Source organism: Nymphaea colorata, chromosome 6, assembly GCF_008831285.2.
Source record: "Nymphaea colorata isolate Beijing-Zhang1983 chromosome 6, ASM883128v2, whole genome shotgun sequence".
Taxonomy (NCBI): Eukaryota; Viridiplantae; Streptophyta; class Magnoliopsida; order Nymphaeales; family Nymphaeaceae; genus Nymphaea; species Nymphaea colorata.
In genome coordinates this window covers 14,778,500-14,804,568 of record NC_045143.1, presented here as the reverse complement: position 1 = coordinate 14,804,568, position 26,069 = coordinate 14,778,500, and the positions used below count along the sequence as shown (strand labels likewise).

The window sequence follows — 26,069 nt, the reverse complement described above, 5'->3', positions numbered from 1 at the left end:
TGAGAACAATATTGAAACATAAGTTGTGAGACCCAGATACATCCAACAATGGGCGCAATTTTGGTGCACAGGATGATGCATACGACTCCATCTCATAAGAAAAAGTTATCTTCCACTTTCAAGGATTGGTCAAAAATTTCTTTTCGATGAGTGCCAAGGATTTGAAGTTCGAAGCATGGGGCTTAAAATGAAATCGGAAGAAAATTTTATCCCGACTCCTTGCCCGCTATCAAACAGGGTTTCAATGTAATCAAACGTCCGGCCCTTTACAAGGGAAGGGGGAGGGCCTCGTGGACTTTCGCGGCGTGCGAGGGAGAGACTAGAGAGGGAGAGAGAGAGAGAGAGAGAGAGAGAGAGAGGGATGACGACAATCCGGAGGTTTTGCTGTGACGATCTCCTCCATTTTGCGAATGTCAACCTCGACCACCTAACTGAAACGGTAAGACTCTCTCTCTCTCTCTCTCTCTCTCTCTCTCTCTTGTGGAACTGATGTATTCATTCCTCGATGGTGATGGTGATCGCAGTTCAATATGTCGTTCTATATGACGTACCTGGCACGGTGGCCCGATTACTTTCATGTTGCCGTTTCCCCTGCGGGCAAGATAATGGGTTACAGTTAAATACCGGACCTCTTCTTTGATTCTTTTTCCTTCTTCCCTTCACTACTCCTTCAAATGTTTTCCTTGCCTCCTGTTTTCACTTCATTTTGGCAATATGGAAGCTTCTTTTTGTTTTATTTTTCCTTTGTCTGCTCCTAGTTAATATGTGACGCGTTTCGGTGTTCACGGCTAAGCATGTATCACATTTTAATCTAAGAAGTCCTTTCTGCTTCTTTAGTGAGAAAGGTAGTAACAGTTAGAACCATGGCGTTCATAGTTAGGATTCTTCTTGCGTAGACTTGTGGAAAACATCCCTAATTTCTGTCAAAGCTGCAACGCTGTCTTTAGTCTAAATTCCTATTAATCAATTCTGTGAAAGTCTGTGGATTAATTAGAAATCTTGCCATCCTGTTACTGCAGTGCTTGAACTCAAACTTGTGATTCTAACATATTCAACCTTTTTCACTATTGCAGTGATTAATGAGTTTGGATATAACTATATAATAGTTAAATGTTTAGAAAGTTTGTATGCTGCTTTACTATCTCTGATGTTCATCCAAAGTATCGCCGTGTTTTCGAAAATATTACGTTAACAGTGAAAAATAAAGGGAAGATGGAAAACATGAAAATTGTGACATTTAAAAAATAGAATTTTTAGTATCTTCTAAAATTTTTTGGGTTTCATTTTTATGACTATTTTGAATTTTTATGAACGTTTTTGATATAAAATTATTAGAAAACTCATAATTTCATGTTCTGCCTATAATATATATATATATATATATATATATATTAGTTTTTTGAATTCCCAAGATTTTCCTACAAGAAATAAACTTTTTGATTAATACTAAGAATAACCATACTCATGGAAACTTGAGAACGACATTTGTGACAATGATTGAATAGACCCACATACATTTAGTAATCTTGATATCAACCATAGAGCAATGTCTTCCATGAGACGTGGAAGGAGAAACCATTTTTAGGAAACGTTGTTGACAAGTTCAGGGTAAGTACATATCTTAAATGATGATCTAGGGGTGATGTCCTTTAAAGGATAGGGACAGTTTTCAAGAACAGGATGCTGTTTGAGCTTGGTAGTCATAGATGTTTAACAATGCAAGAAGCCTGATCACTAACAGCTCTATCTTGACCCTAGATTCGCAAGGTCAGGATATTTCCTTTAGATGTGGAAAAGAAAATGTCCAGTCAAAGTATTGACTGAGGCAATTGTGTACTTTATGACAGAACATAAACTGATTCCCTCTAAAAGCTGTTGATTCATAATATCAGTAACAAAAAAAAAATGGTCAGTAACTTGTAACACTTTATACAACAAAAAAGATAAAAATGCAGTGACAATAGCTATCAACACAACCACATATTATCACAAGTACTGCAATGAGATATTTTCATGGTCGAGATATATTATCTGTATTAGAAAAGGAAGCTGTTCAATTCTGTAAATCATAAACCAGAAAAGTTAAAAATCCTAGGAAGATATACCTAGTTCTCATTATCAAGAATCACAACTTGAACTACCTAATTCTTGCACATAAATAGATTCACTTCTACACATGCCGCACTCTGAATGACTGATTGATAATTCTACAAGAAAGGGAAGAAGGTTGATCAGGTGATTTGGCAAGAGAAAAGGAAGGGAAGAAAAGGTTGCTGGTCTTTGGGACATAATGAGAACAACAGACAAAATGATGACCACATAAAAAGCCTGGTTCACAATTCAGACTTGTAACCCAAAAAGTTAATTGTAATTCAGAAAAGAGATGGTTCAGACTGCATCTAAGTCTGTTAACATACTTTGGTCCGTGAATCTTTTCAATAGTTCTAAAAGGTCAGATAAAAAATGACCATCACTAGCACAAACCAAGTTTTGGCCTATAGTGGGCCTAGTGTTTGTCACTTGCAATAGTATTATAGGGAATTCGTTAGCTTCTGCACTAGTATTCCAAAAGGTTGGCCCTTTGTTTTATCATGTCTCAAACCATTTCAACTTTCAAAGTTTAAAAAGGACTATTAGGTATTTATGCTTCACAGATTGAATAGAAATATAGATGGCTAATGGAAGAGATAAGGAATATTAGGAATTTAGATACAAAAAAAAACAGTCTTCTTCTAACCAAAAGGCTCATGAAGTGCTATCAAAACCTGAAATGCCAAAGTAAGAGTAAAAAGCTTTGAAAAAATTGCTGCCCTCTGTTGCCAGTTGATGGTTGCAGATGTGCATGTGTAAGAGAGAGACGGAGAAAGAGAGAGAGGCATCACTGCTGGAGGTCGTTGCTGCTCACTGCCTTTACAGGGGTTGATAATGGTGGTGGGGAAGGATGAAAGACGATAAGGGGAGAAGGTTTGCATGGTCTTTTTGAGGTACTTAGAATCCTGGATGAGGACTGTCTGATAGAGTGAGAGATGAAAGAGGAAGCAAAAAAGCCTATGCTGTATATATATATATATATATATATGTATTATATCACACAGACAGACATCCTTATTGTCTCCTACAATATGAGCACTAGTTTTCGTTGACTTTAACCTTCTCATCTTGTATGCTTGGATGTTCATGAAGGTTGCCAACTGCTAATGAGGAGTTAGTTGGCTCCTAGCTCAAGAAGGTAGTCATCACTTTTACAAGTGTCTATTTCGTAAGAATTTGATTATGCTAATTAGATGGGTTAGTTCCTCTCTCCCTTCTTTTCCTTCATTTGTGATTTTGGGGTTGGCAATCCTGTGGGTTGGACCCATGGCTGGTGTACGAATCAGGTTCAGCAAGTTTGCTTGGCAAGTCATATGAGTCAGGTCATACACTTGTGTAGTGCTTTTACTAGAAAAATGAACAACTTGAACAAAATGACAAAATAACAGCTAAGTTTATCCCTTGACATGAATATCGTTCTTGGGAAAATCTCTGCGAGGTTTTACTTTTCGGTGAAGTTGTTCTTCTGAGGTAAATCTCAGGAAAATCTCAACAATTTTTGAGAAATTAAAAAACCAAATAAATTATAAAAACCTTAAAAAATTAACAAATATTAAAATTTCGGGAAAAGTTCATGATATATTCGCTATAAATTAGTTAGATTTTCAAAATCTCGTGATTTTTTTTCATTTTATTTGATTTCTTGCAAATATTGCAAGATTTTGAAAATTCTTGCAATGTCTTACACTGCTTTAATCAAATAGCTACACATTATGATAAGTGGAGTCCCTGATTCTCATTCACTGAATCATGGTAACTTGAAATTATAGCATAATACAACTGAAAGAAAGTGAAAAAGTTTAGCACAACATGATGCAAAATGTAAATGTAAACTAAGGGCACAAATTTGTTCAACAAAGCTGGAGAGAGAGAGAGAGAGAGAGAGACCTCTAGTGGCTGTTGGAGCCAGTAGTCACTGGCGGTTGCAGCTTCTCGGCAATTGCCAGTCATCGATGGTCACAACATTCCCATGGATCAAGTGAAAAGTTGGTAACTCGGATGCCCTTTTCTCCTCTTATAGTCAATATGACCCATTCTTAAGCCTGAAGCAGGTCAAAAAGTGTTTAAATGTTGCAAATAAATTGACTGATTGGAGCAGTGCTGAATCGTGCAAGTCAACATTGATAGATTAACTTGCCGAGTCAGGCAAGCATTAGCTATAAATGGGTAAAGCATGGATTTGATCCACTAACTGTTTCAACCAGAAATCTCAAATGATTCCCAAGCTTGCCATGTTTTTCAACTATGGGAAAGGCAAACTCAAAGTTAGAGTTACATAGGGACATTCTATGACCTTAAAATTTTGATTTTAAACAAAAGAAGCGCATAGGCTTTATGTCAACTAAATAATTTAAATACTCTATTGTTGATTTTACAAAATCAGAGTCTGCCTGCCTGTTTGAACAGTAATAAAAAAGAACATAATTTAAAAGGTAAAGCTAAATCATCTTAAGTCAATGATTGAGCATTGGGTGTCATTTTCAAGTCTCAATCTGTGCCACCTTGTCCTTCCATCTAATCATTAGCACCTGCACAAAATTTCCATACAGGCTGAGAACAATGCAGTTCTCATACTGTGATTCCAACCATTGACCTAGTTTATCAGTGCCAGGACAAGTCTATGCTAACTTGTACAGCCTTATGTAAAAGAAGTAACACATATGCTCAAAGTCAAACATTTACCAATTCATGTGCACAAACAAAGTAATGCAGGAAGTAACATTCACATACAGATGCATGAAAGTAACTTCATTTTCTTCTGTAACCTTTTAGTACCTTACATGCATGTGTAACCAATATCTTTAGCTCGATAGGCACCCAATGATATAGATGAGAGGAGACTTGGGAGTTTTATATTTTATCACAAATATGTGTTTTTCTGATACCCAAGGGCCAAGAGTGAAAACAATCCTTCTGAACTAATGCATGTATAATGTATACTAGATTTGTATTTGGCAGTGTCTTTCACACTGTGATATTCACATATCGTCTTCATGTTTAATAGTAAATATGTTTTACTGACGCTGCTCCTAAGAACGTAACAGCATGTCATTTTTGTTAAAATGTTGCCTTTTCTTTTTGTCTTGATTCAATCATGCAACCATCTGTTGTGGAATTTTGTCTCTTTTTGGGTGAGATTGGCACATACTCGGATGCATTTTACCTTATAAATTATAAGATGTGTGCATAAAACAGATGATATAACCCACTGTCACAAATATTGTGTCTTAATCGAAAGGACACGTTAAATGCGTCAAAAATAAGTCAGTCGTGTAAAACGGCAATAAGACACATTTAAAAAAATTACTAGCAAACACTTATTATACGCTTTTTTTTTTGCAATTTTCTGTATTTTTTATTAATTTATAATTTATTTTATTTTTATATAACTTCAGGATTTTTTAAATTCTGTTAGAATTTGCCCAGATTTTTCCGAGATATACAACTTTGCCGTATTATACCTGAGAAATTCCTCACCGTATAATACCTGTAAACGATATATATGACAATGATATAACCTTTCAACTGCTTGGAGCAATTTCCTTTCTGGTTTCGATGAAAGAATGGAACTCTCAAAAATTACTAAATTAGAAAAGTTGGGATCTCTTGTGAGCAGGAAATTAGCACATCATCTATAGGCTTGCTGTTTCATTTTGTTCTTGTTTCCTTTTTCCCTTCAATTTTTTTTTTTTTTGTGATTCTGTATTTCACCCCCACAAGTTATTCTATATATTCACTACCATCCTGCATTTTCCTGTAACTATTGCCATAGTTGGCAAACCAGGCGAGTTGACTTGGGAGTCGTCCAAGTCCACTAAGATTGCCGATGGACTGGGTCATGAGTCAAGTATTGACTGACTCAAATGCAACTAAATCCTAGAGAACTAAATTCCGGATCAGCTGAATCAGTTGAATTGGCTTCAAATTGTCCAATTTTAGACTGTTTTATTCAGCACCACTTGCTACTATAGTTGTTAGTTGTTAAATAAATAAACTCTAGCTGTTTCTTAAAAATAAATTAACCTAAAATATGTTTATGAGTCATTATTATTTGGTAGTTGTGTTGATAGATATAGTTACTTAATTGTATTTACTTGTTCCTTTTTAAATACGTTCAACAGTTCAACTTATGACCTAGCTTTGATGGGTTGCTGCATCAATACGCTGGCTGGTGATTTAGTAGTCAGTCAATCCAAATCTGTTTGATGGGTTTACGAACTATGATTATTCCATTAAAATTGTATTTTAGAAAAACTGTGAATCTTTTAATAATATGCATAACACTTCTGCTTCTTTTGAGTTTTGATATAGGTTTTGTTTTCAATTAGAATAGTAACAGGTTCTACAATATCAGATTATCAGGACATCCAGTTTGATCCAAGCAGCCCCAGAACCTGGGAAGCTGAGACTCTAATTGGTGGCATGTCTTGTTTCTAAGAAACTGAAATATGTATTTGGTTTCCAAATGATCGATCTGTGCATCTCCATATGATGAAAAATGGACTATTTTGGAAGGCGATCAACATTTTGAATTGCAAAATTTTTTGTGTAAAGAGTAAAAGAAAACACCACTTTCCCTCACTTAAGGTGCTATTCATCTATTTGGAGTGCTGAATTGTTGGAAAATGTTGCCTTTCGACCAGAAATCCAGGTCTTTTTTGCCTGGTTGGTGAAGGTAGAGAATGGAACAACATGGTTTGCTTGTATCTATTTCCTGATTTTTGGCTAGTACCTTGTCAGACTTCTCAAGTATCTAATGCCATCCTCAATCTGTGTCATTGATATAAATCTTGCAATGAATTAGCAGATTTTTTTGTTTTAAGTTATGTTCATCACTTTATTATTTGAAAAATTGATCTTTTCCTTTTCTTCTATGTCTGCATGCAGTTATGGGAAAGGTGGAAGGGCAAGGTGAATCATGGCATGGTCATGTCACTGCAGTGACAGTTGCTACAGAATTCCGAAGGCAAAAGCTAGCAAAGAAACTCATGAACATGCTAGAAGACATGAGTGACAAGATGTAAGCTATAATGAATTGTACTTTACTCATGCTCCTTTCATTGTCAAACAAGGAAATGCTAATGCAAAACCTAGGGATTAGGATGCACTTCACACACTCATGCTAAAGACAACCTAAATGACAGTGACAACATGTTGATACTTCATGATAGAGGGTGTGGACAAGGTCTGGAAATTGAAAAGATCTTACTCATTGGGTTTGGATCCAGGTCTGACCCCTACATGTAATGTTGTGCATTGGTCCATGCATTCGAGCAGTGGCAGGTCTATTATTTTTGTACTGAAAATAAGTTAATAAAATTACTTGCTTACTTAAAACGCATAAGTAAATTACATAACATAAAGAATGAAACAATATAAATAATTAAGTCTAAAGGTCTAACAATAATAGAAAACTTAAACTTTAAAAGTCTAAAAGAGGAAACAGATTATCAAAATGACTATACAATCTTTTCTTATGTATTCATAAATTAAAATTCTTACATAATCCATACTTTATAATACAATTCCTACAATCAACTATATGTCATACGATTTATATATTCAATACATAAATTTTTATGTATTCATAATTCAATACGTATATTCTTATTATTTAATATGTCAATTCTTAATATCTTATATATATATATATATATATATATATATATATATATGTTCATACAAATTACAAATACAATCATATTCATATATAATGCAATTCAAAGTAAATAGGCTTGAAGCTTTGAATTTAAAGAAGAGCACAAAGGTTCAACAAATGATGGGTTCAAAGAACCCAAACACTGAACAGTTTGTGCACATTGTGTTTGTGCAATAAACAGTTGCACAGTAGTTTTTTGCTCAACGAATGATGGGTTCAAACCCAAACAACAAACTATGAAACATGGGTGAGTCTGGTGGACTAACATGTCCGTGTCGACTCGGCCCGACATGGGTTCGGGTGCAGACATGTTGGTGACACTGCACGGACACGTCAGTCTGCCACATCCGGCTCTTGGAGCGTGTGGGGCCCGTGTCTGTCTGCCCACTGGACGCGGTCAGCGCTGACCTAGGTTTCCTTTTTCACCCCCGCTCGAAATTTTCCCCTTTCCCTCCTGACGCCCTTCTCTCCGCCTCAACCTTCTTGCATCCCTCTTTCCGCCCATTTACCCCCTCGTCCTTTGTGGCGTATCCTTTCTTACCTCCATTCAGAAATATGAGTAGAGCAGAAATATATAAAAAAAAGTTTCTAGATTTTTTTTTATGCAAGTTCACTTCAATTTAATTTAGCCGGAAGTCCTTACTGGAATGATATAGTCAGTGTTATACGATACGGGGTTGATACGTACGATACGATACGTATCTTTTACAAAATACGATACGATACACGCCCCGTATCGTACGATACGGGCTGATTTCAAAAAATGGGGGCTGGAACCCCCATTTTCAAGTTTTTTTTTATAAAAACCCGGCCCTTCATTTTTAACCTAGAGATTGTGCCACCGTGGAGGGAAATTATCGATTTCCATCGTTAAATCATTGGTTTCCATCGTTAAACCATCGATTGAACCATGGATTTGTGCATGGGTGGCTGATTCTCGTTGGGAGGAAAGAAGTTTTTTTAAATCGTGAAGATGAAAATGAAGAAGAAGATGGAAATGGTGATGAGAATGAATATGATGAAGATTATGAATGAGAGTCAATAGTGCTTTCATTTTATATGTATTGACATTGATTATGAATGAGAGTCAAGAGTGCTTTCATTTTATATGTATTGACATTGAACATTTTCACAATTTCATTATCATCTTGTGATGTATTACATAACATCTAAAACTTGTTTTTTGATGTGGTATCTCATAGACTTATGGAGCTTATGACTTATAAATCTATGTGTTTTTTATGAACATATTATTCTTGTTTTTTACTGATTTTTTATGAATTTTTTGAATTTTTTCCCCATTTTTTCTGATTTATTATAAAAAATGATACAGTTACGATACGTTATGATATTTTATGATACAACATATCTTAAAGCGAGACCGATACGACTTACGATATGCTTTTTACAACATTGGATATAGTTACATCGTTGGTTAATTGCAGTCTAGCTGGTTATGTGCCCCCAAGCTCAGAGAAATTGAGAATACCTCTAGCAGAAGAGAAAGCAGAAAACTTATTAGAAAAGAAAAAATTTGCATGGAATAAACATAGAGTATCTATCATTTCTGATGGATGGACAAATATACAAAGGTGACCATTAATAAATTTTATAGCTTGTTCACTTAATGGTCCAATTTTTTTAAAGTGTGTTGATGCATTTGGCGAATATAAAGATGCAAAATATTTAAAGTCGTTGTTCATAGAAGTAATCAAAGAAGTTGGCTAAGAACATGTAGTGCAGGTTATTACTGATAATGCACCAGTTTGTAGTCGTGCAGACTCAAAAGCATATAGTCTATGTTCATGGACTGAAGAATTTGAGCATGACGTTAAAAGTATCAGAAATTTTGTTGTAAATCATAATCATGCTCTCTCTATATTCAATAAACATTCTGATTTGAGGTTCTTAAATGTTGCTGAGACACGTTTTGCTTCTTTGATTGTAATGTTCAAAAGGTTTAAGCAAGTTAAGAGTGCATTGACATTGATGGTAACTGACAATGTTTGGGAATTTTATCGTAGTGATGTTGATGAGAAAGCTCAAGCAGTTAAAAAGTGCATTTAAAATGATAAGTGGTGGGACAAAGTCACATACTTCTTTCAATTTACAGACCCTATATGGGAGATGATAAGAGAGGTTGATAAAGATGGTCCCATTCTGCATAAAGTTTATGAAATGTGGGATATCATGATTGAAAAAATTTATAGTGTAATATATAAACATGAGAAAAAGGATGTAGCTCTTGATGACTCAGATTTCTTCAATCATGTGCATGAAGTTCTTGTAAAAAGATCGAACAAAAGCAATACTCCTTTGTGCATGGCACACTCTCTAAATCCCAAATATTACTCACAAAAGTGGCGAAAAGGAGGAGTTGGTTGTGGCCCTCCTCATCGAGATCCAGAAATATCAAAGCATAGGTAATAGGTTGCTATGCTTGGGAAGATTTTGTAATGATTATCATACATTGAAGATGGTAAATAGTGAGTTTGGTAAGTTTTCAAATGGTAACTTTGATTCACTGATAGCTCTTCTTGCAAGGGAGGATGAAGATCCTCTAAACTGGTGGGCAACTTATGGTTCAGAGAGACACCAAAACTTCAAAGTCCTGCATTAAAAGTATTGTGTCAACCTGCCACATCATCATGTTGTGAAAGAAATTGGAGCACATAAGCTCAAATTCACAACATCAAGAGCAACAAAGTCACTTGCAAGAGAGCAAAGGAACTGGTTTATGTTCACTCCAACCTATGACTACTATCTCGAAATTGTAATGATTACTTGTATATTTTTATTTTAATCTTTCTTATGTATAAGTCATATTCAATAATTGTTTGCTTATTTTCTAATTAAATGTTAAGTTATATTTGCATTGCAGTTTTGGAACATGTAAGTACCGGAGGGGCCTGACTTTCATGAAGAACATGATTTGAATACTTCTAATATGGACTCCTATGGAGCTGGTAATTCCTTCCAATTTGGATGATATTTATGAACTAAATCAATGACAACACATTTCTTGGATGAAATAGAACTTAGTATTTATTTCCTTCGTTAATTTTTTGAACAATGTATTCAATTTTGAGATCAAACTTGACTTGATTTGATGAATCATGCTTGAAATGGTGAATGATACATTTTTAATTTGTTTAAAATCTTCATAAATGTATTTTTTTAATATTATACACACACACACACACATACATGGTCAGCCGCACCCACGTACCTGTGATTTTGAATTTGGTTCGCACCCGCACCCGCACCCAGGTGACATAGACAACAAATGGTTTATGTGCACACTGCATTTGTGTAGAAAAGAGGGCACAATAGATGCCTTCTGTTCGGACGGAGTAACAACTAACAACCCAGTACAAGTCAATGCTGTCTTTTGCACAAGTCGCCCAAAAAAGGGGAAAAACGGGCGTGAAACATTGTCACAGAAAATCCGTTTTATTAAAAAAAACACGAGAAAAACGTTAAAAACAAGTCGCCCAAAAAAGGGGAAAAAATGCCAAACTGAAAAAGCATAAAAAAACATGTTTTATTTCTTATTTCTTTTTATTTCTGTTTTTGCATTTTTTCACGATTGTTTACGTTTTTACTTTAATGGATTTTTATTCACATTTTTCACATTTTATTTTTAGTTTTTTTTAACTTTTCTTAAATTCGTCGAGATTTTTTCGAGAAGAATAACTTTGCCGTATTATGCTAGAGAAAAACCTCGCTATATTTGTGAAAATATTTGCAGTATTAAAAAACAAAACCATAAACAGAAAAAAAATTGATGTAACGAAAGAAAACATAAAACGAGCATGGTAATGACAAAAAGCACAACTAACTACTAAGTACAATATATGAGCAAACTGTTTAATCACCAACTCAACTAATTCAGTCAAAATTTCATTTCAGAAGAAGTACAAAAAAAAAAAAATCATGGCACAGAAATCAAGCCTAATCAGTAGGAGATAGGGCAAAGCTAGAAAGAACGAAATCAACCAAATAATCAACACAAGTTGCTTACATGAAATCGGGCAAGAAAGCAGGAAAAGATAAAAGAACACATTGAATGGGCAAACAAGAGGAAAACATGATAGAAAAGGTCGACTTGCCACCCACTTGTTGCTCTGGAAAAGTAGACATTGTCAAAAATAGTACTCCTCTTTGGAAAGGTTGTCAGATGATGGAGACACCCACAGTGCTCACGAGAAACCCAACGAAAAAGCAGCAGCCTTCGCTCAGTCGGAGGCCATTGTTTACTTTGTATGAACTATGAACATGGTAAAAGTAAAGAAAAACCCTAATTTTGGACCAAAATGGACTTGGTCAACTTTGATCGAGTCCAAATCTGGTCGGATAGGGGTTTGCGTGCATTGACCACACCTGGCACGGCTAGAACCATGTTTGAGTTGTGTCTAGGCCTGCACCTGCACCTGTGCCAACACATGTGCTTTGCCTTTGCTGCCGTACCCATGTTTCACAACTACCCATGTTTCACAACTACCTATATAGACATGTAATAACAAGTGTGTGTGTGTGTGTGTGTGTGTGTGTATATATATATATATATATATCTATATATATATATATATATATATCATAGTCACAAAGTATTAAAATATGATGCAAACAATTTTAGTAAATATGTGGAATAAATATTGTAGTTTTTGTTTTAGTGTCAAATTAAGGTGGTAATGGAGAGGTTTTTTATTTTTAATGTCTTTTAATATCATCTTTGTGATGGCCATTAGTATGGAGGTTTATGAGTTATAAGTTGCGTGTCTTGAAGTAGCCTATAAATAGGTGCTTTGGTTTGTGTCATTTGTATCATGTAAGGGTGCCAAGGTGGCCTTGTGGAAGTTGTGAGTTGTATGAATGATATTTTCCTCTAATATGGAAGTTGTTTTTTAAAGTTCATTGTATGCAACATAAGGTACGGTTTTCCATTATTGTTTATTACCAACATTGGGGTATCAAAGCCCAGGTTGCATATTTGTTGGAGCGAATTTGTACGTTGCAAAGATTGTTTTGAAGCCGGTTCTTCAAGGTTGTCCGTAAATGCCTGATTGAAAAATGTCATCAAATGGTTTGAATTTGAATATTACTCTCAACCTCTCACACACTTGGATACCTATTTTTAATGGAGAAAATTATGAATTTTGGAGCATTAAAATGAAAACATTTTTTATATCACAAGATCTTTGGGTTCTAGTTGAAAATGATGTGGCAGAGTCTTTAAATGAAGAGGAGACATGCAAGAAGGATGCAAAGGCTCTTCTTGTTTTGCAGCAGGTTGTGACTGAAAATATTTTCCTTCGCATTGCAGCAGCAACCAAGTCAAGTGAAACTTGGAATATTTTTAAGTAAGCTTATCATGGAGATAGCAAGGTAACAACAACAAAACTTCAAACTCTACATACAGAATTTGAGACCTTGCAAATGAAAGAAAATGAATGCATCCAAAATTTCTTTGCTGGAATGTCTACTACCATAAATCAAATGAAAATCTTTGGAGATATAATGGAAGATGAAAAGGTAGAAGAGAAGATTTTACGAAGTTTGCCATCCAAATTTGATCATGTCGTAACTGCTACAGAAGAATCTAAAGACATGAGTACTTATTCCATTAACGAATTGATGTGTTCGCTTTTAGCACATGAAGCGAGATTGAACAGGTCAACAGGAAAATGCATTGAGCATGTATTTGAGGCTAAGATAAAAATTTCTAACAAGCAAAAAGATGGTTAAGGTATGTCAAATTGCAAATATGCAGGTAGAAGAAGTAATAGAAGTGGCTATCATGGTCATGGTCGTGGCCGTGACCGTGGGAGATTTGGTGGAGGTCGGCATGACGATGACCATGGTAGTAATCAAAGACCAAGTTACAGGGACAACCAATGTTATTTTTGCAAAAAATATGGGCATGTCGAGACAAAATGTTGGGAGAATGCAAAAAAGCATGCCAATGTGGTTGAAGAAAAGGAAGAAAGTAATGAAGGTAACCTTTTCATTGCCCATTCAAAAGTTAAGGTCAATCATGTGTGTTTTTAGATAGTGGTTGCAGTAACTATATGACAGGTGAAAAAAATCTTTTCCACTATATTGACGAGTCTGGGAAGGTATGTACACGACTTGAAAATAACAAGCAAGTATAGAGTGAAGGCAAATGAACTATTGAAGTTAAGATTAAATCAGATAGTAAAAAGTTAATCCATGATGTTTATTATATACCTGGTTTAACTTGCAACTTATTGAGTGTTGGGCAATTGCTTGAAAATGGTTATTTACTTAATTTTATAGTGGAACCTATGAAATCAAGAAAAAGCAGTTAGATAGTAAGTCTTTCATTACACTGAAAATGGCTCTAAATAGGATGTTTCCACTTGAATTTTTACATATAGATGAAGTTGCATTAGTTAGTGATATTGATAAAATCTCTCAGCTTTGGCATTTAAGGTATGATCATTTGCATTATAATGACCTAAAATTATTAAACAATAAGAACATGGTATTGGGTTCACCTTCATATCATATGTAATGATGAGATTTGTGAATGATGTTTATATGGAAAACAACATCATATATCTTTCCCAATTGAAAAGACATGGAGGGCCGAGAAGCCTCTGGTGTGGGACTATGAATACTCCTTCCTTGAACAACAGTAGATATTTTTTGTGGTCTATTGATGATTTTACTCGTATAAATTGGGTATTCTTTCTTTCCCAAAAGTCAGAAGCTTTTGAAAAATTTCAAGAGTTCAAAGCTTTAGTATGAAAGAGCAGCGATTGTGCTATAAAATGTTTGCACACGGATAACGTAGGAGAATTTTTATCTAATGATTTTAATGTTTTTTGCAAAAAGAATGAAATTCGTAGACAGTTAACAGTAAGGAAGATACCTCAACAAAATAGTGTTGTTGAGCAAAAGAACAAAATTGTGGTAGAAATGGCTAGAAGCATGCTGAGGGAAAGTCCACTTCCAAATGATTTTTGAGCAGAAGCAGTGGCTACTCCGGTTCATATTTTAAATATTTCGTTAACGAAAGCAGTACGCAGTCAAACACCCTATGAAGCTTGATGGAAACACAAACCTGATGTAAGTAATTTACAAATTTTTGGATCTATTTCATACGCGTTAATTGATTCAAGCGAGCGTACTAAGTTGGGCAAGAAAAGTGGAAAATGTATATTTGTTTGATATTCAGATGTTACGAAAGGGAATTAGTTGTATAATCCTGATGCCAAAAAACTTATTATTCAGCGAGATGTTTTTGATGAAAGCAGTTTTTGGAAGTGGGATAACAAACATGAGCATTTGGTTACTGAAAATGACTGAAACGAACCAAATGAATTTGAAAAAGATGAATCCCAACCCTCACCAACAACATCATTTTCATGGAGAGCTCAAAGAAACCAAGATATTGGACCTACTATGGACAATGATAGTCCTCCAAAAAAGGTAAGGAGAGTTGATGATCTTTATAATTGTGTACTTGTTTTGATGGTTATAGAACCAACATGTTATGAAGATGCTTGAGGAAAACATGAATGAGAGAAATCCATGGAAGAAATAGCGGTCATTGAAAGGAATGATACTTGAGAACTTGTAGTTATACCAGATGGCCAAAATGCCATTGGTGTTAAATGAGTCTACAAAATGAAATACAATGTTGATGAAAGTGTGCAAAAATACAAAGCTGGACTTGTCGCAAAAGGGTATGCTTAAGAATATGGAGTAGATTTTTCAAAAACTTTTTACCTTGTTGCATATTTTGAAAAGAATCATTTTGGCATTAGCTGCTCATATGAAATGGCCAGTTTTTCAATTTGATGTAAAGTCTGCGTTTTTAAATGGCTTCTTGAAAGAAGAAGTCTAGTGAACCCACTTTATACATGAAGGGAATAAGTAATGATGTTCTTATAGTATGTGTTTATGTAGATGATATCATTTATAGAGGCTTGTCTAATAGTTTCATTGAAAAAATTAAGACAAGCATGATGTGTGAATTTGATATTTCAAACCTGGGATGGGATGTTACATTATTTTCTTGGACTTTAGGTTCAACAGACTAGCAATGGTATTTTTATTTCTCAAGAAAAGTATGCTTTAAACATACTTGAGAAATTCAATATGTTATCATGCAAGTCATGTTCAACTCTCATGAACACTAATGAGAAGTTAACTATAATGATGGTGTAGAAACAAAAGCAAAAGAAGAACACTATTTAACGTGGAAAACCCCTCAACAAGAGGGAAAAAAACCACAAGTGAGGAGGATTGGTGCCCACCATTTGAAAAAATCCTAAACCCTAAATCCCTCTCTTAGAATTTCATTACACTCTAAAAAGAGGTATTACAAAGGATATAAATAGAACCCAACAACATAACAAAGCGGATCGGGTCCAGACCCAGACTCGAAACAACCAAACCCGTCAACACTCCCCCTCAAGTTGGTCATACCGATCAAACATGCCCAACTTGGATACATTTCTCTCAAATGAAGTCGAAGACAAGGCTTTGGTTAGAACATCAGCTGTCTGATCTTCAGATTTCATGTAAGGAAGAACAAGTTCTTTAGCATCAATTCTCTCTCGAATGAAATGACAGTCAATCTCAACATGTTTTGTTCTGTCATGTAACACAGGGTTATTGGCCAAGTTGATTGCTGACTTGTTATCGCAATACATCTTCATTGGTCCTTCAATCTTTATACAATATCGGTCAACAATACTTTCAGCCACAGTAACTCAGAAACACCCATAGCAACTGCTCTGTATTCTGCTTCAGCACTGGACGAGAGCAAACGTCTTGTCTCTTACTCTTCCACGTTACGAGATTTCCTCCTAAATAGATACAGTATCCCGAGGTGGACCTCTTAGTGTCAATACAGCCTGCCCAGTCTGCATCTGAGTAACCTTCAATGCCAAGAGAGTCTTGCTTAACATATCAGAAACCCTTGCCAGGATTCCTCTTCAAGTAGCACAAGATCCTGTTGACAGCCTTCAAGTGTGCATCCGTAGGAGCATGCATGAATTGACTCATCACATTCACAACAAAGGTAATATCGGGTCTAGTGAGAGTAAGATAAATCAACTTCCCAACTAGACGTTGATATCTTCCCTTGGCCTCTTCATAGAGAGGCTCCCCATCTCTAAGACTCAGCTTGTGCCCAGCATCAAGAGGAGTAGAAGCAGATCTACACCCCAGTTTTTCGGTCTCCTTTAACAAATCTAGAGTGTATTTCCGTTGATTTAGCACAAGACTAGTACCAGACCTAGCAATTTCAATGCCAAGGAAATATTTTAGCTTACCAAGGTCTTTGAGATCGAACTCGATCGCCAACAGTTTCTTTAACTTAGTGATTTCATCTTCATCATCACCTGTGACAATCATATCATCCACATATACCAACAAAAGAGTAACTTTTTGTTCATTCCTCTTCACAAAGAGTGTATGATCTCTATTCCCTTGATGATATCCATATTGTATCATTACAAGTCTAAGTCGTTCAAACCAGGTTCGAGGGGATTGCTTAAGCCTATACAAAACTTTCCTTAACTTGCAACATTTTTCAGGTTCCTCATATCCTGGAAGCATACACATATACACCTCCTCTTCAAGGTTTCCATTGAGAAAAACACTCTTGACATCAAGTTGGTACATCTTCCACTCTTTTATCACTGCTAAGGAGATAATGACTCTGACTGTCTTCATCTTCGCAACTGGAGCAAAGGTCTCCAAGTAGTCAATTCCATATTTCTGATTGAACCCCTTGACAACAAGACGAGCTTTATATCTGTCTACACTCACATCTGGCTTATATTTAATGGTGTAAACCAACTTTGATCCCACCAGATGAGCCGTTTCAGGAATCTTTACCACCTCTCATGTCATGTTTTTGTTCAAGGCTTCCATTTCTTTTTGCAGAGCAAACATCCATTTGGGATCACTCCGAGCCTCAGCAACAGTCCTGGGAATCATAGCCAAAGAAAGAGATGAAACAAAACAATTGTATTTCTTGCTCAGTCTAGAATATGACATGAAGTTATCAATAGGGTGTTGAGTACATGACCTGACACCCTTTCTGAGAGCAATGAGTAATTCTTCGCTTTCAGCCTTTGCCTGAGTACCTTCAACTGACATCCCTTGAGCACGACTTGGGTCATTCAGGGAAGGACTAGCATTAGGATTGGGAATAAGATCTTTGTCACTAGAGGGCATCACTTCGTCAGCTCCACCAGTGGGTCCTGCCGCAGGCAACCTTCGCCTAGAGTAAACGTGCCCAAACAAACGGTCTTGTTCCTCCTCATTCACAGCCGAACAGTCATCAACCTTATTGTGCTTTAGAGGGTTCGTAATCTGAGTCTCTTCCTTCTTGTAATCCAAAATATCTGTAAACTGAATCTCTTGATTGAGAGAATACTCTTCTCTCATTGTAGACCGCTCCCCCTTAAGAGAATTCTCACCAAAATAGGAAGCATGTTCCAGGAAGGTGACATCTTTGGTGACATAGGTACGATCAGTGGAATGATCTCGACACTTGTATCTTTTTTGAGTGGGAGAATAACCTAGAAATATGTCCTTAATTGACCTTGGATCAAACTTTTTAATATTAGGACTGTGATTGTGAATAAAACAGACACAACCAAAAACTCTAGGTGGAAGAGATAAAGGTTTACGGCTCCTCGGTAACATAGAATGAAGCGTCTGTCCATTCAACACATGACTAGGCATACGGTTGATTAGATACGCACTGGTCAACATAGCATCCCCCCAATACCTTTGTGGAACATGACGTTGAAAAAGAAGAACCCGAGTCATATTCAGTAACTGGCGATTCTTTTGTTCAGCAACTCCATTTTGAGTAGAAGTATAACTACATAAAGTTTCACGAACAATTCCCTTTTTTGAAAGAAGCTATCAACAGACTGACACGTATATTCACGGGCATTGTCAGACCGAAAGGTCTTAACAGATGCTCTATATTGAGTTTCCACATAAGCAATAAAAGTCTCTATGACAGTAGGAATCACTACGGTCATTTAGCAAGTAAACAACGGTGTTACGAGAACAATCATCTATAAAGGTGATAAAATACTAAAAACCATGACAAGAAGGAATTTCCAAAGGCCCCCACACATCAGAGTGAATCAAGGCAAACACCTCATTAGAACGATGGATAGAAACAGGGTATGAAGCCCTAACATGTTTAGCCAGGTGTAGATATCACAAGACACTATAGTCTATAGTCATATCTAACCTGGAACATAAATTAGGGAACAACTGTCTAAGAATTCTAAAAGGAAGGTATCTAAGGCGCTCATGCCAACACATAACCAACTTAAGGGAGTCCTCTCTACTCTTCTTTGTCTTGTTGGCAGCCGTCTTGAGAGCTCTAGCAGTATGCATGGGTAAATGATATAGCCCCTCAGAAACCAAACCAATCCCAATCCTCTTCCCTGTCATCAAGTTCTGCAGAACACACCGATCAACAGAAAAAATAAGTTCGCAATTCAACTTTTTCGTAATCTTGCTAACCGACAAGAGGTTCAAGGGAAGATGAGGAACATGTAGAGCATTGTGAACTAAGAACTTGTTTAAAAGTGAGAGACTCTCTTTTTCGGCCACAGAAATAGAGAAACCATCGGCAAGAGACACACGTTCCTTTCTTGACGAAAGCTTATACCCATGAAAGACCTCAGGATCACCAGTCATGTGGTGAGTAGCGCCACTTTCGATGATCCACTCTCCTATATGAGAATCCGCCATCACGGAGGTTAACCAAAGAGCAAAAAAGGGCAGTTGGACAAGCACAAGAGGCACCAAGGCCCTACAAGAGCCTCAACGGCTGTAACACGACGACAGAGGGGGCTGCAGTCAGCGGCAGAAGGGGCTGCAATGTTAGGGTCAAGAAGAGATAGGCGATGCCGGAACAGTGGAGCAGCAGCAAGCAAGGAGGTGGCCAGCTGACACCGTGTGATGCTGGACGGAGCAGGTGGCACTAGGCAGAGCAAGCAACACCGGACCGCAGCACTGGGCAGTGCTGAATAGACCAGGCGCAGCTGAGGACGACGCTGGACGGTGAAGGAGAAGGCGACGACGGGGGCACGAGTGATGCTGTGGAGTGGGCGGCGACAAAAAAACTTGCGACTGAGAGAGCACAGACGAGCAACAGTGTTGGAGCTGGAGTTGACAGAGGCGGGCAACGGCAACAGGCAGCAGCGGATGAAGTTGAAACTCCACAGACGCATGGAAGAAGCTGCCGCACCCGAGAAACAACAGTAGGGAGAGGGCAGCAGCAGCCGGCGAGCAAAACTCCCACCGGAACTCATGGCGACAGAGAGAGGAGCGTCGGCCCAACAGCAAGAGTTGGCAAGGTTGGGCGACGCCTAAGCTCCGACATTAGGACGCGACAGCAGGTGCGTGGTGGCAGCACCGACAGGAACCGACAGAAACCGACGGGCGATGGGCGATGAACGATGGGTGATGGAGAGGTGTCGGGCTGAAACCGTCGGGCGATGGGCAATGAACAGTGACAACACGATTCCTCCTCCAACACGAGGACAACAGAAAAAACGATCCAACTTGCCGGACGAAGCAGGGATTGACGCCGGAACTTCACGGTGGCAGAAACAAGCGACAAAGGAAATCTCCGTCTAAGCAAAAACAGTAATCTCAGAACCAGTTGGCTCTGATACCATGTAGAAACAAAAGCAAAAGAAGAACACTATGTAACGTGGAAAACCCCTCAACAAGAGGGAAAAAAACCACGAGTGAGGAGGACTGGTACCCATTAGCAGCCAGACACTCTCTCTCTTAGAATTTCATTACACTCTGAAAAGAGGGATTGCAAAGGATATAAATAGAACCCAGCAACATAACAAAGTGGATCGGGTCCAGGCCCAGACCCGAAACAACCAAACCCGTCAACAGATGGTATTGTGAGAGCCGATGAGAAGTTATACAGAAGTTTAGTTGGGAAATTAGTGTACTTCACATAGACACACCCAGATATTGTATACCTAGTTGGTCCGATTTCAAGGTTTATGCATTGTGAATCAATACATATTTTTGGACCAGCAAAATGGATTCTTCGTTACATCCAATCAACAACCAACTACGGGGTCTGGTACCGATCTAATTTCAATTTTAAGTTAATTGGGTTTTCTAACAACGACTGAGCTGGTTTTGTTGATGATAGGGAAAAACACAAGTAGATATGCTTTTACACTTGTATCGGGGGCTCTGTCATGGATGTCCAAAAAGCAAAGAACTGTGGCTCTATCATCTTCTGAAGTGGAGTATGTTGCAGCCACCACATCTGCATGTCAAGCTATTTGGATACGAAGAATTTTGGGCAACTTGCACCAAAAGCAAGATCAGGTGACTGAACTTTTTTGTGATAATCAAGCAACAATCTTCATGACAAAAAATCCGGTGTTCTACGGAAGAACTAAATACGTTGAGTTACGTCATCACTTTTATCCGTGAAGCTGTTGCTGATGACTATTAGTGTGGAATAAATATTGCAGTTTTTATTTTAGTGTCATAGAGTTGTAGCATAATAAATTAAGGTGGTAATGGGGAGGTTTTTTTATTTTGAACATCTTTTAATATCATGTCTGTAATGACTATTAGTGTGGAGTTTTATGAGTCAAAAGTTGAGTGTCTTGAGGTAGCCTATAAATAGGTGCCTTGGTTGGTGTCATTTGTATCAAGTGTAAGGTGTGCCAAGGTGGCATTGTGGGAGTTGTGAGTTGTATGAGTGCTCTCTTCCTCTAATTCATAAGTTCTGTAAAGTTTATTATATGCAACATAAGGTACAGTTTTCCATTATTGTTTATTACCAACACAAATATCTCAATTTTTTTTTCAAAAAAACGCAAGAAATTCATTAGCCGAGAAAGGGGAAAAAATTGTGTCTTTTAAAAAAAAAAAAGTAAAATTGAAAAAAACGTGAAAAAAAGTTTTTTCATCATGTTTTTTTTGCGTCCTTTTATTCTTTCAATTTTTTTAGGTTCGGTGGTATCAAATGTAATATATGAATATTATAGTGGCGAAATGGAAAAAGATTGTTAAGAAAAGAATCAACTTTACAGCCTAAGGCTGAAGTCAAGTTCCTTGGGCATCATTTTTGTTCTCAGTTTTGGGAGGATGAGCTTCCTAGGGTTTTAGATTTAGAGAAAACTAAAAGCTGGACAGATTAGGGAACTTTTGCCTCTGCTGGACCGCTGCTGAACAAATCTTCTACTGCTGCTCCCCATCTCTCTCAGTCTCTCTCTCCTTGTTCTGCTATAACAGGTAGTTTATCCTTTTTTGTCTCATTTTGATAGGAAAAATTAGCTAAACATGATGTCCTCTTATTGACACCGCTTGCTGCTTGATTGTTAATTGTTTTAACCTTTCATAGAGGTTGTTTTCTGCCTACTTCTTTTTGTTCTGCTTATTAAGGCTGTTTCTGCTTGATTTATAATTTTTTTACCACCTAATTGATGTTTTTTTGTCTGGTTTTTTAATCCGGTTTTGCATTAGGGTTATAAAGTTATATTGTTATATATGTTTGGCTACTTTTCATAGTTCTAAATCATAACTTATTACAATGATTTATTTTTATTATGTATTATTGTTAATTATTATGTATATTGCTCATTATTTTATTTATTATTTATCCCCAATTTATAGGATTTTTTTAAAATTTACTGTATTTTTTCCTTTCCCACCCTTCTTTTCAAGCTCCTCGTATTATACCCGAGAGAAACCTCACTGTTTAAAACTCTAAAACGATGTTTGTTACTACGATATATATATAAAAACACCATAAACCATCGGTATACCATAAACCGTTGCTAGTGCATCAGTTGCATGGTATTTTTGGCAACGGTTTTTAAATATTTTGTCATCCAACAACATTGGTCAGCCAGTTACACACACACACACACACACACACACACACACACACACACACATGTATACATATGTCTGTATGTATTTACATAAGTTTTGACACCCTTCCTCAAACTTTCCCTTAAGATATTTCCAAACCTCATTAGCTTTATGGTCCATGTCTTTTTTTGGGCAGACATTCCTTTAAAATATTCCTGCACCTCATTAGCTTTCTTGTACTATAAATAGACAATTTTGGCTTTCATTCGACTAAGAATCGAAAACAAGTTTTTGACATTTTTCATATCCTATTCATCTAAGTTTTGTAATACTTCTGCATCACTTTTAAATCTTTGATCTTCATCAAGAGTCTTATCTACCTCATTATTAATCTTAAGAAGTTTTGGTGTAGATTGGGGAATCATACTTCCTATATGTACCTCTGTGTCTTGGCCTTTGATATAGGTCTTCAAATGTCCTACTCACATGATGTAACTGCTTCCATCAAGATTGAGAGGGATGGAGTTAAAGTTCAGTCAGCCATGTGGAGAGATTTGCACCTTTGGAAGGTAAAAAGGAAAAGACTTCAAATTTGCTCTCAAGATGATCAGCCTTAATCACTACAACTCCTCAATTTACACACACTTTGAGGCAACAATCAATACTTCAAAGAAAGAAATCAGATGGTCCTCTATATCATTTGAATATTCACACCATATGTGTGCATGCAGAACAGCCTATGAACCAAGGACTCAGCACATGAAATGAAAACTCACAAAGCTAATAATGACTTCTTTCAATAAGCTCACAAATGTGTATGCAATAGGGAGGAAATCAGATGAGGGCAGTTACAACCCAACTCATTCATCAAATGCTGAAGGCAGTCAGTGATGTTCAGTTCTGGACTTGTGGCATCAGCAGGTTCTGGACATGCAGCGTCATCAGGTCCAATGTTGGACAAATCTCCTTTTTATTATAAGAGGTTTTAGGGCACCAAAGACAAAACTCAAATGTTATAGAGCATGTAAAGTCTTACTATTCACCAAATGGTATTTGCTCAAACTCTAAAATATAACTTATAAAACTAAAGTCCTAAAACAGAACCTCAAATTACTGATCAAATTAAAAAAAAAAAAAAGTGGGATTGCAAATCCTCAATATAATCATAGTTCATGTTAATATTTTTTGCCTTGCCACAGAACTGTCTTCTATTATAATTCTAATAAATAAGAAATATTATATGCATAATGTATGTATGCATGTATGTATAATGTATGCATGTATGTATGCAAGCAGAGTTAAAAACCTAAAATAACACACGAATATTCAAGGTACAATACTATATGAATTGTGACTATAATTATAGTCACATGCACACACACACACACCCACACACACACACACACACACACACTTTTGATGTAATGTCACATGCAACAAAAAAAATGAGTTAAAATGGCACAGAATTAGATTTTAAAGAAAAATGCCTGAAAGAAAGAAAAGAAAAGATAAAAAAAACAAAAACTTAGGTTGTCAAAAAAGAAAAACCTAGGCTATTGAGCACCTAGTCTATCTTAGGTATCGTACATGATGTACAGTATGCACTATGCATTTTCAAGTGGCAAGTCACGTAGGAACAGCTAGCCAGGCAAGTCTTTGAGATCATAGAGTATAACATCAAAATTTGATTCCAGCCAATTGATTGGTGTGCATAATTTGTTCCACTCGCAGCTATTCACTGCCAGGTTTGCTGTGTTGTAATTTCTTTGTTGCTTAGGCCAGCTTACTTCTTGGTCCACACTGTCGCTTGTTTTTGACAAGCAATAATGTAACTGGAGAACTTGAATAAAGAGACTCAGTTTAAAATTTTGGAGTTGGTGCTACTTAATCATTGTCTATTTTTATTTCTTCCACATATCTCTCTTCCACATCTCGCCCCTCCCTCTAACACGGACACATGCATTCCAACACACACCACATCTACTCGAAAGAAAGAAACCCCTTTCAAGTCCATGATGTGGTTGCCTTCTATTTCTTTTAATAGTAAGATGACCTCTCTACCACCATTAACCTTTTGAATATGGGTCATATTTGGCCTTTTTTCCCCTTGCATTTTCAAAGGCGATGTTATCTTTGTCAATCTCCCAACCAGCATAATCTGATGAAAGGAATTCCCATAATAGGCTGTGGCACTCTGTTACCTAACATTATCTGATAGCTTTTTTTATTTCCTCAAAAGTATCCTTTAATTTACTTCTTTTGCAGAGATAAAGCTTATTTTGTAGACCTCTTTGTGAGAGCCTCCAACACTCCTGCAATAAAGATGTATGAAAAGGTTTGTGCCTCTTTCTATCTCAACACATCTAATTTTCATGCCGGAACTACCATAACTATTAAAATTTTCAGATTTCTGTCACATTCTCATGTTTACTAATCAGATGAATTTACAACATTGGGATTTTTCATCCAATAGCAGGCTATTGGAGAATCAGTAATGTACGAAACAGCAACCTTTGGGTTTTTTCTGTTTTCTGTTTTTGCTTTTCCAAACTGATATTTGAATAGCAGTGAGACTGAACAGTTGTAAAGTTGACAAAAGTGACTAACTTGGAGTGTAGTTATGGCTGAGGTTGAATTGCTTCTATATTCCTGAAGCAGCCTTTCCGAGTCAAGACCTGGTTCCCTAGTTGGACATCCAGTTTCTAGGTCCTATACGTACAACTTGACCATTTTCTCTGTTGTTTTTCTCTTGTTTCCATCAGTTGGGCTATGTCATATACAGGAGAGTGCTGAAGTACTACTCTGGAGAGGAGGATGGTTTAGGTAATGTATATCGAACAACAAAGTTGCTTTTTTGTTGGTTTCTAACATATAGTAACTCGGGATCACCTGTATCCTGGACCTCTTTCTCAAAGCTTTCCTCTTTGTCTGCCATTTAGATATGCGGAAGGCCCTGTCAAGAGATGTAGAAAAGAAGTCTATGATACCCCTGAAACGACCTGTGACTCCAGATGAGCTGGAATATGACTAGTGCTTTTCTTTAAGATATTCCTGCATTACCAGGCCCCTCAGCTTCATGTGGCATAAAGACATGGTGTTAGCTGAAGATGACAGTTACATTTGTTATGTTTGCAAGGCCTTTCTTGACCAGGTGATGACGAAATTTCATATGCTGACGAAGTTCTTTTGACCGATTATGTATTGTTGTAATCTATCTATTGTGATGCATCATCCATTTGGATACATTATCGCTTTGCTGTTTTAGGCATCAATGGTCATGATTGAAATCGAACTCATGGAAATTAACTACCCAAATTTTCTTTATTTATCTGCTGTAATCTTTACATCACCAATCAAGACATCATGGAAGTACAAGGTATGGTTAATGTGCATTCGTTGTGGTTATCCCACCTTCCTTTCACTTTTAGTTGGTGGG

The 26,069-nt window shown here is 36.8% G+C and overlaps 1 protein-coding gene across 1 annotated transcript; it reads left to right on the top strand.

The window, feature by feature from the left end:
* The first annotated feature begins 251 nt into the window (after positions 1–251).
* Positions 252–25,961, top strand: LOC116255369 (N-terminal acetyltransferase B complex catalytic subunit NAA20). The gene is made up of 6 exons (XM_031631153.2): positions 252–439; positions 525–615; positions 6,979–7,111; positions 24,899–24,968; positions 25,396–25,456; positions 25,573–25,961. Exons 1-6 carry the CDS (start codon positions 362–364, stop codon positions 25,662–25,664), a joined length of 525 nt encoding a protein of 174 aa, XP_031487013.1. The 5' UTR covers positions 252–361; the 3' UTR covers positions 25,665–25,961.
* The last annotated feature ends 108 nt before the right edge of the window (positions 25,962–26,069 follow it).